The sequence below is a fragment of the Filicampus tigris genome, chromosome 18 (genome assembly GCF_054856515.1).
Source record: "Filicampus tigris isolate MCC_2025a chromosome 18, RoL_Ftig_1.0, whole genome shotgun sequence".
NCBI lineage: Eukaryota > Metazoa > Chordata > Actinopteri > Syngnathiformes > Syngnathidae > Filicampus > Filicampus tigris.
Window position 1 is genome coordinate 14,142,501 of NC_141234.1, and position 10,072 is coordinate 14,152,572.

General features: G+C 42.9%; 1 protein-coding gene across 12 annotated transcripts in view; it reads left to right on the plus strand.

The window, feature by feature from the left end:
- gmeb1 (glucocorticoid modulatory element binding protein 1) overlaps positions 1-10,072 on the plus strand; it is a 37,325-nt gene that overhangs the window by 21,229 nt on the left and 6,024 nt on the right. For all 12 annotated transcript variants that reach the window (XM_086013663.1, XM_086013662.1, XM_086013666.1 and 9 more), the window contains one exon: positions 9,255-9,400. In XM_086013663.1, the coding sequence (XP_085869789.1) occupies positions 9,255-9,400 (146 nt within the window). The remainder of the gene's footprint in view (positions 1-9,254; positions 9,401-10,072) is intronic.

Sequence of the window (10,072 nt, forward strand, 5' to 3'; positions counted from 1 at the left end):
CAAGACAATTCAAAGTGCTTTACTTTAAAAGCATTACAGAAAGAGAAACAAATTATTAATACATTACAAAAATTACAATAAAATTATCTTAAAAAATTAGGTTAAAATTATTAAAACCAAGTATCATCGTAGATAAATTAAAAAGGGTGGGAAAATGGGGATTAAAACAAGACAATAAGGAATCGATTCTTGAGAATGCTGCAGTTAACAAAAACGTTTTCAGCCCTGATTTTTATAAGTTTGAGCAGACCTCAGATATTCGGAGAGTTTGTTCCACAGGTGAGGAGCATCGTAACTAAATGCAAAATAAAAGGTGTACATTGCTTTATACGTTGACACTGTTGTATGTAAGTGTTTGACACACTGGTCCTGCTGGTCCAGCAGAATTGTTAAAAAACTAAATAAAAAGTGATGCTACTGGCTTTTAAAAAAAAAATGAAACCCTGAAGTAATTTCAAAACCATTGTAGGCATTTACTGAAGTCAAACAATTTTTGTAACTCTTGAGGCTTGGACTCATTTCAACAAATATTTTTCTCCTCTCTCATGGCAAACCACTTCAGCTGTCTTTTTAAGGTTTAAGGAGAGCCTTCTCCAGACTGCACCTCCTGCATCTCCTTCCACAGATAATCACTAAAATTTACAGTAGATCAGGGCTCATAATGCCATTTCAGAATATTCCACTGTTTTGTTTTGAGCCATTTGTGGGTCCCTGAAAGAAAGAGCAAGATAGCGGACAGTGTGCTTTTGTGTGTGGCAACCCTCCTGTTGTTTTGGCTTTATTTTCTGTTTGCAGTGCTTCAGTACTGAGTCTCTGTTTATGTCTGTGTGTCAAACTTTATTGGACTTTTAACACAATGTCGGAGGTTCGGGTGAGTTCGAGCATGGTAGGGAGAAGACATTACCTCCACTGCTGGCAGACATACTGGCTGACCCCTTCGGAGTTCACGCTCAACCTTCATAACGAAAGCGCTCCTGCGGCAAACTGGTCAACTGGTGAAGTTAAAATGGAAGCGAAAACCCAAACGCATGGATTTACTCCGTCGTGGTGCTTCTTGGATCCTGTCTACTCCTGCCTGATACTGATTTGTCAGATGTCCCATGGAGCTTCGACTTTGCCGCCCTCCGCGCCTTCTCCAAAGCAGGGTCAATCTCCAGCTTTTGAGGAATCATTCCTGCTGCTTCCGCAAGGAGTGTGTTAAATGCCCAGTCATTGACAAACACAACGTTTATCTTGGGTGAGTTTTTCCCATTCCAATGACCTGGATTTCCCCTGTCTGACGAAGACCTGGACAGGAGCCGGTGATTGCAGCACTTTATTTGAATTGTTGCCACCTTACTGTGCCTACTTGGACTCCCCGAGGACTTCGGGATGTGGTGGAAGATCGGTGACTATTTTTAAAAGCAATTTTAAATGTAGATGGGTATTTTCGCTACATGGATCACCAGGTTTGAAGCCTCTTTCTTTGAAGTGGGCTGTGCATCCCTGTGCTGTGTCATTAACCGTCCTCCCAAATACAATAAGGACTTTTTGAATGACTTTTCAAATCTTCTTGCCGAATTCATGCTCAAATATGAACATATCCTCCTTATGGTGGATTTTAATATTCATATGTGCTGTCCTGAAACACCATTGGCAAAGGACTTTTTAAGAGTTGTTGACTCCTGTGTGACTGACTCTACACATGAACAAGGACATACCTTTATTTTGGTTGGTTCGTATATAACAGACAAGCCTGATTTTAGGTCGTTTAATTACCTGACATGTTTCGGCGTGTACTTCCGCCTTCATCAGAGTGTCACTGGTGTGGTTGTGACGCGTCTTTATCAGCTGATGTTTATGGGGGCGTGACTTACCTGTCAAAATTGACTGGCAAGAGACGCCCCCCGCTGTCAGTTCACCCCTCCAGGATGCTGCTCCAGGTGGTGGAGAGCATAAAAGCTCCCTCATCCCTGTTGATGGTCTTTGGGCCTCGCTTGCGGATCTCGATGGCCTCCCTGATCCAGCGCTGATGTTTGTTTTCTTCAGTGCGGATGACTCTGGCATTATCCCAGTCCATGATGTGATTTTCTCTTTTACAGTGGTCGGTGATGGCTGACTTGTAGTGTTCCTGTTGTGCTTGTACTTTTATTGCTCTTGTTTGTCGTGTTGCTGTCTCTTTCTCACACTCCTTCTTGTGTTCTGTTTTCCTTGTAATAAAACTCCTTCCTGTCTCCCCAATATATGATTTATTGCATGATTTGCACGGTATTTCGTATGTGGAATTGTGTTTGTTTTCCGGGTGTATTTTGTCTTTCGGATGAACCAAAATCTGGCCGAGAGTTGTGTGTGGTTTGACGGGTGTGTTGATGTTGTATTTTTTCATTGCCCTTTGGATCCGTTCCGTAATCCCTCTCACATATGGCAACGTCACCATTCCTCTGTGTACTTGTTTGTTTGTTTAAATTGTTTGTTTTTTCCTTCCCCCCTGTGTTGTTTTATTTTTGTTCTTGACCTGCCCCGCGCCTTTTGTTATTGCCCACTGTGGATACTAACACCTTTTTAGTGCATGTTGTGTGTGTTTTTCCTCCTGTGTACTGTCCTCCGGGTCCGTGATTATTGTGGTGCGTTCATGCAATGTTCTGTTTTATGGGTGGTGGGGTGTTTAGATGTCCAAAGGAGGTATTGATCAGTGTGTGTCGGTTTCCTGTATACTTTTATTTTAATGTCCCCGTTGTCGGTGTGATGTATGTTTAAGTCCAGAAAAGCGATGGATTGGTCCAATTCTTCTTCATGTGTGAATTTGATGCTGCCTGTAGTGTCTATGGAGTTGAGGTGATCAGTAAGGTGTTGCGTATGTCCGGTTTTAATTTTTTCCAGAATGTCGTCCACGTAGCGTTTCCATAGAATTGGTTTGTATTCTGCTGGGGCTGTTGAGATTGCTTGCTGTTCCATGTCCTCCATGTAAAACCCACACAAGATGGCAGAGTGGGTCTCCCATGGCAAACCCCTCTTTTTGTCAGTATATGGTGTTCCTGAATTGAAAGTATGTGGATTTGGCGATGAACTGGAGTAACTGGGTAATGTCCTGTACTGTTAGATTTGTGCGTTTTTTGAGTGTCTGCTGTTAATCTGTCCTGTACTATTTAAATGGTGGCTTGTGTGGGTTTTTTGGTCAAAAGTGATATGACATCGTGTGAGATGAACATTTCATCTTTCTGTACTTTTAGGTTGGTGAGTTCTGTGGCGAGTTGTTTTGAATTCTTGCAGTGTTGGTCTGTAAGTCCCAGTAGTGGTTGTATTATTTCTGAGAGTGCTTTTGATAGGTTGTATGTGACTGATCCTATGCTATCTACTATGGGGCGGAGAGGTGTACCTGGTTTTTGATTTTTGGTGTGCCGTAGATCCTGGGGATGTTTGCTGTGGGTACCAAGTGGTTGTATGATTGTTTGTCTATTTTATTTTCGTTGAGCAGTGGTTTAAGTAGTGCTTTGAGTTTATTTTTCTTGTCTTCTGTTGGGTCTTTCTTTAATACTTCATAAGCGTCGTTGTGTAGTAACTGCTGCATCTCTTGTTCATACGTGCGTGTGTCCATGATTACTGTGGTTCTGCCTTTATCTGCTGGAAGGATTGTGATGTCTTTATTTTTTTAAAGTGTTTTCATGGCTCTTGCTTCCGGTTTGGTGATATTGCTGGGTGGTGGTTTGGCCGTTTTTAATATATCTGCTACTTCGTTGCGTAGTGCTGCTTTTTGTCCGGGATCCTGTATTTTTTTACATGCTAGTTCTGTTGCTAAAATGAAATCCTCATGTGGTATTTTTGGGGGTGTAGCGGCGTAGTTGAGTCCTTTTGACAGTATGCTGCGTTCTGCCTGTGTGAGATTGTGGCGTGACACGTTGTGAATCCATTTGTCGTTGATGATGGATGTTTCAGTTTTGTCTTTTTCTGTGCGATGAGTCTGTCTTATTTTCGGATGTGTCGGCTTTTGGTGGCAGTGAATTCCTGTTCGGGTATGTTGTCTAAGTGTCCGTGTAGCGTTTTTTACCGTGTCCAAACTGCTCCCTTTGCCGCTGTAGACTACGGAGCACTGATGTTGTTGAGTTTATTTGCTGTGCACCGTATTCGTTCTGTTACCAAGGTCATCTGCACTATCCTGATAATCTGTTCCACGTTCCTGGTTGGGTTCGGGTTCTTGATATTCAGACTGGCCGGTGTGACCTCTTCATCCATGCCTTTGTTACATCTCGGCTAGATTACTGCAATGCACTTTATTTCGGAGTCAGCCAGTCCTCCCTCAAACGTCTCCAGTTGTTCCAAAATTCTGCTGCTTGCCTACTAACTGGAGCTCGGAGGATGGAGCACATAACACCAATTCTGGCCTCCCTTCACTGGCTCCCAGTGCATTTTAGGGTTCAATTTAAGATTCTCTTATTTGTCTATAAGTCATTAAATGGTCTGGCCCCGGCGTACCTCTCTGAGCTCCTCCACTCCTACGCACCTTCCCGCAGACTCAGGTCTGTGGACCAGGCGCTGCTCGAGGTGACAAGGACCAAGAGGAGCCTCAGAGGGGATCGAGCCTTTTCAACTGCTGGTCCTTCCCTCTGGAATGACCTCCCATTGGTTGTTAGGCAAGCCCCTTCTCTGTCCATTTTTAAAACCCGGTTGAAGACACATTTCTTTTCTCAGGCTTTTGATCAGACCTGAAATTTTCGGCTCTTTTCCGGTGTCAATTGTAAATAGTGTTTTATGTCAATTTATTGGCTTCATTATTTATTTATTTATATTTATATATTATTTATGTCTATATTTATTAATACATGTATCACAGCCTTTTATTGTTTTTGTTCTATTTATTGTATTGTTTGTAATGTGCTTTGTTACAGCTCTAGCTGTTATGAAATGTGCTATATAAATAAAATTGTATTGTATTGTATTATTTGACAGCTTTTCTAAAATCACAAGTGTTTGTTATATACGAACCAACCAAAATATAGATAACAAGGAAGACAAAATGAACTTAATACAACTAAGGATATACCTTGTTTTTGCTTGAGGTCACCGGTGTCAAATTTGAAAGTCTTGGATAATCATATGACTGTTTTCTTTGATGTTGTCTTTTCCTGTGCTGCTGTTAAATCTGTCACTCCGGAGTGCAGCCGTTGGAATTTTAACCTTCTCAATGCTGGTAGGTTCTTTGATGACTTTGATGATTTTTGTGTTCCCCTCTTCAAACACGGAGGAAACTCAGCTCTTGGTTCCACTCATCTTGCTGTTCTATACTGGATTGATAGCTCCATTAAAAAAAGGTGTGGTCAAAAGACAGACCTGAGCCCCAGATTAATGACAGAACAGGAGTGTCGCAAAGCCGAACGTAGATGCAAAAAAGACAAGCTGCAGGTCTCTTATCAAATCTTGAAAAACTGCTGATGCTGCTACCAGATTGTTAAAAAGGCCAAAGAAGAACATTTGACAAACCTTATTGACTGTCACAACCCTGTACCCGTGTACAATTTCAAAATATTGATTCTCTGCTTAAACCCCCTCAGCCTATTTGCGCAGACTCTTCCCCTGAAATGTGCAATAGATTCCTGCAGTTTTTCATTGATAAGGTTGCTACCACTAGGGCTCTGGTTTCTGGTTTCTCTGTCCATGTCCCTTGTCTGATAAGTTTTAAAATCCTTTGAAGCTGTTTTGTTGAGGTTTTTAGAGGATATGGTTTGCCAGATTAAGCCATCCGGCTCACTTTATGACTCTGTCCTTCCTCTTTTCTTTAAGGAAATTCTCCCATGTCTTGATATATCGGTTCTGGCTATTATCAACAGTAGCCTGTCTTCTGGTGCAGTCCCCCAACAATTTAAACATGCTGTGGTGCAACCCCTGCTCAAGAAACCGGGCCTTGATCAAGGTGCTGTCAATTATTAGACCCATTTCCAGGTTGCCTTTTATTTCGTTTTTTAATTCTAGAAAAAGTGGTGCACATGCAGCAGAAATCTGTCTTGGATTAACATAATGTTTCAGTCTGGTGGCATATGACACTGGGAAAACTATGTGTGTCTTGTTTTGTTGGATCTGACTGCAGTGTTCGATGTGGTGGACCACAGTATTGTGCTGTCTCGTTTGCAGCACCAGGAGGACATTGGTGGTAGCCCACTAGAGTGGTTTGGATCCTATTTAGCTGACAAAACCTTTTGTGTTAGGCTTGGTTGGTCCCACTCTGCCCCACTGTCATGTGGTGTTACGCAGGGTTACATTTTTAGGCCTCTTCCACATGGCGGTTGTACACCAACAGGTGGAAGTGGTTTGATGCAATGTGTTGCGGCCACCGGCTGGTTCCGTCCACTTCCTGGTTTCCGCCGTTTGGGAGCTCCTACAGGAGCTTCTTAATTCGGGACGATTGCCGTCCACGCTTAAGGCATATGTGGCTGCAATCTCAAGTTGGCATGATGGCATCAATGGTACCATGCTATCGGAATTGTTCCCCTTTTCTTGAAGGGTGCCATACAACTTGAGCTGCCTAATCGTCGGGTTGTTCTGTTGTTGGTGCTGGAAGCCCTGCTGACTCCTCAATTTGAACCTATTGGTCTATAATGGCTCTCGGTTAAGACGCCAAAGCTATGGTTTCAGGTAAGCGTGCAAGTAAACTGCATGCGCTGACCGTCGGTGGAACCTGTTGTTGGTGAAATGCTGAGGATTCAAGTGTGACCCACTTGATGGTTGCACCTTCTCGACAGCATGCGTGTTCTACCACTGATTTTGTTGGGGATGGAGGATGTCTCAGCTGTTTGACTGTCGCTGCTTGGCGGCCACGGGGCGCTTGTGTTTTTTGCGCCTGTAATGAGCAGTACTTTTCACAGCCCTGATGTCGCCACCGTTGGACAGTTTGCGTTGGTGTGACTGGGTGGATGGCTGGTGGGAGTTGAGGAAGAGGAGCAAGGAGCGTCTGCACAAAGTGCGGATGTGTATTTGGAACTGAGAGTCGGTGCTTGGAATTGAAGCGGATCGAAATGGGATTGGAGAATTGAACCATTCTCTTTGTATTCATCAATGGATGCTACAGCGTCCACTTAGCTTGTAGCAGACATGTGATGTCATGTGCGCTGTGATCATGATGTCTCTAATCCACTGATGAAAGTAGTCTATGATTATCTCTGTCACCAATAACCGCTTCAAACAACAAGGTGTATTTATGAATAGTTGTTAGGATTGTATTATTGTCAATATTTTTTGTAATGTGTTCTTTTGTGTTACTAAATTATTTTATAGAAAATGTTTCTATAAAGCGCTTTGTTACAGTTACAGCTGTTGTGAAAGCACTATATAAATAAAGATGTATTGTATTGTCTTGTTCCTCCCCATTCCAAAGTGTTAACACTGGTCCAGTTGGCACGGTTTGACTCTGTCTGCTGTCAAACATCTGTGCCCTGTCCGCGCTATGGAGAATTGTACTGAGTACCCCTGCGGGAGTGTGTAGTTTGGATGCCCTTTTTGTGTGTTAAGCTGGACCCATAAGGACGGCACTCTTTACGTTGCTACGTTCGACACGGTGAACGTGGCAGTCCCCTTTCTGCTTGATGAGATTTTGATGGGGTCTTCCTGAGGTAGGTCTCTGGTGGTCCGTTTATTCCTTGTGACTTTGTTGTCCTCTAGTGCTTGAAGCACCACCTCTTGAAGAGATGAAATAGACTGAAAGTTTCTGATATTACTATGAATTGAATGAAGTACTATAAATCGCGGGTGGCTGTTTGGAGGTATCCTGTTGCATATTTGCAATCACGTTGGTTACTGGCTTGTCATGATGGGCCGTGAAAATGGCCTGCTGTTGGAGACTCTCCCTTTGTACCTCATAACCGTAACAAACAGGAACACTCTGCCAATTTGTCCTTGAAGGTGGATGGCATGAATGCAGAGCTTGTTCGATTGACTTTGCTCCTTGGATCTTTGATGGCTAGGGTTTGCAACCAAAACACTGTTCAGCGGGAGGTTGCCTTGTTTTGGTTAGAAGGATGCCCTTTCAGTGGTGGTTTCTGACTCATATTTCATACACTCATACACATCACAGACCTGCACCGTGAAGACATTTCTAGAGGTGTTCTCATTATCTTCAGATTATGTATCTGATACTGCTATCTGCTCTCAGGGGGGTGAACATGACAGTGTAGTCACTTCTTTACACGGGTGCCTTCTTCATGTGTGGACTTCATAGAAGACGACCAAGGAGGACTATTTGAAATGCAGGCTAACACGACTATGGCAACCTCTGCTAGCTGCGGTGACATCTGCACCGGCTGGGCTTCCACCTATGTGAGCTGGGCTGACACAAATTCCAGCTGGGCCCTCAGCTCTGCTTGCTGGAATAATACCACTGCCAGTTGGGCCTCCACCTCTGCTGTCTGGGCTAACACCACTGCCAGCTGGGCCACCACCTGTGCTAGCTGGACTGACACCATTGCCATCTAGGCCTTCACGTCCGCTGGCTGCGCTAAGACCACTGCCACAAACAGGCCATTTTGTCTTCTGTCGACTGAAAATGACATCACAACTGCTCACGACGACCAATCACGGCTCAGATTTAGAAAACAGGTCAGCCGTGATTGGTCGTTGTGAGCAGTTGTGATGTCATTTTCAGTCGACAGAAGACAAAATGGCCGCCCCCAGAGATGGCTAAAAACGAGTGCATTTTGCTGCTTAACTTATTTTCCACAAACGCAAAATTAACCAGAATGCCATGTTTCAACTAGTGGGCCTGCTGGGAACATATTCTTTAAAAAAATGTGTTTGGGTTGACTTGCGCTTTAATGCGGAAACCACATTAAAGCAAAAATGGGAAAAAAATGGACATGCGCGTTTTTTAAAGGACAGCAACAATATGGTAAATGGTCTTTCACATGTATATCAGACATTAAATTGATGAAAACCACATACTAAAAACTAGGAAAAACCCCTTGATTTAAAAACATACCTCTCGAGTTCAGCTAAACTCTCCATTTATCAAATAAGACATTGTGCACTATTCGAACATTTTGTCCCAAATATTTAATAAAAATATAATCCTGTAAAAATAAATGTCGACATCATACTTTCAGTATGAAAAACGTGCTGAGCCCCTTTATGTCGAATGGGTGGCACAGGTCATTTGAAAATACAATTCCTCTTAGATAATTATGTGCTATATTTTCAAAATAACTTAGAATATTGTCACTATTCTTTTAATTCTGAATTTCTTTATCAATTTCAAATTGATTAGTAGCTTCATTGATTTTCTCCACTCCTTCCAGAAAGATTATGGATTCAGGCCAGCTCGACTTCTATCAACACACTACATTGTGTACGAACACTTGCCGTAGCACCAAGTTTGACCTGTTAATCAACAACACACTGTTCCCACCTGACAGCAGTGGACTCTCATCTACATCTTCTCAAGGTGAGAACATGTAAAAATGTGTACTTTTTTTTCAGTATTATTATTTTCCTTACACAGAACCTATTGCTATTCCTGCATGATCATATTGGTTGCTCTTGATAAAAAAAAAAAATCTCCATCTGAAGTAGCAAATGGGTTGCAAAGCCTTTATGGGTAGCGGCAATGTCGGCCTACCATAAGCCATGTTTGGTGGCCCTGCCAGAACCGGCAGTGGCTCTGAATAGGGTGCTTTTTTGGGGGGGGTTCCGGTCCATCAGCTCCCAGGCTTACTTAGTTACTTACTTACTCAGTGTGAAACATGGGCCTGTTTGGATAAGCGTGTGTCAATAATTCGCTTGTCTCTAAACAAAGACAATTAGCTACCTGCTGCTGCTGCTACCTGCTGGTATGGAGGAGTACTACAATGTAGTAAAGACAGGATTACGCTGCCAGGCGCTAAGCCGCACAGTCACACATATTAGATCATTTTCCACGGCACACCTGACAATATGTGTGACACACAGTTTGAAAAACACTGCACTAGAAGAAAAGAAGATGATGACTGTGAAGAAGAAGACGAGACGATGTTGAAGAAACAACATTAATTTAATGCCGTGGCAACTTTACACAAAACTAAAGTAACACTTTTAAGAGTTAAAGTGGCAGCAGGCTCCCACTTAGCAGTTCAGTTTA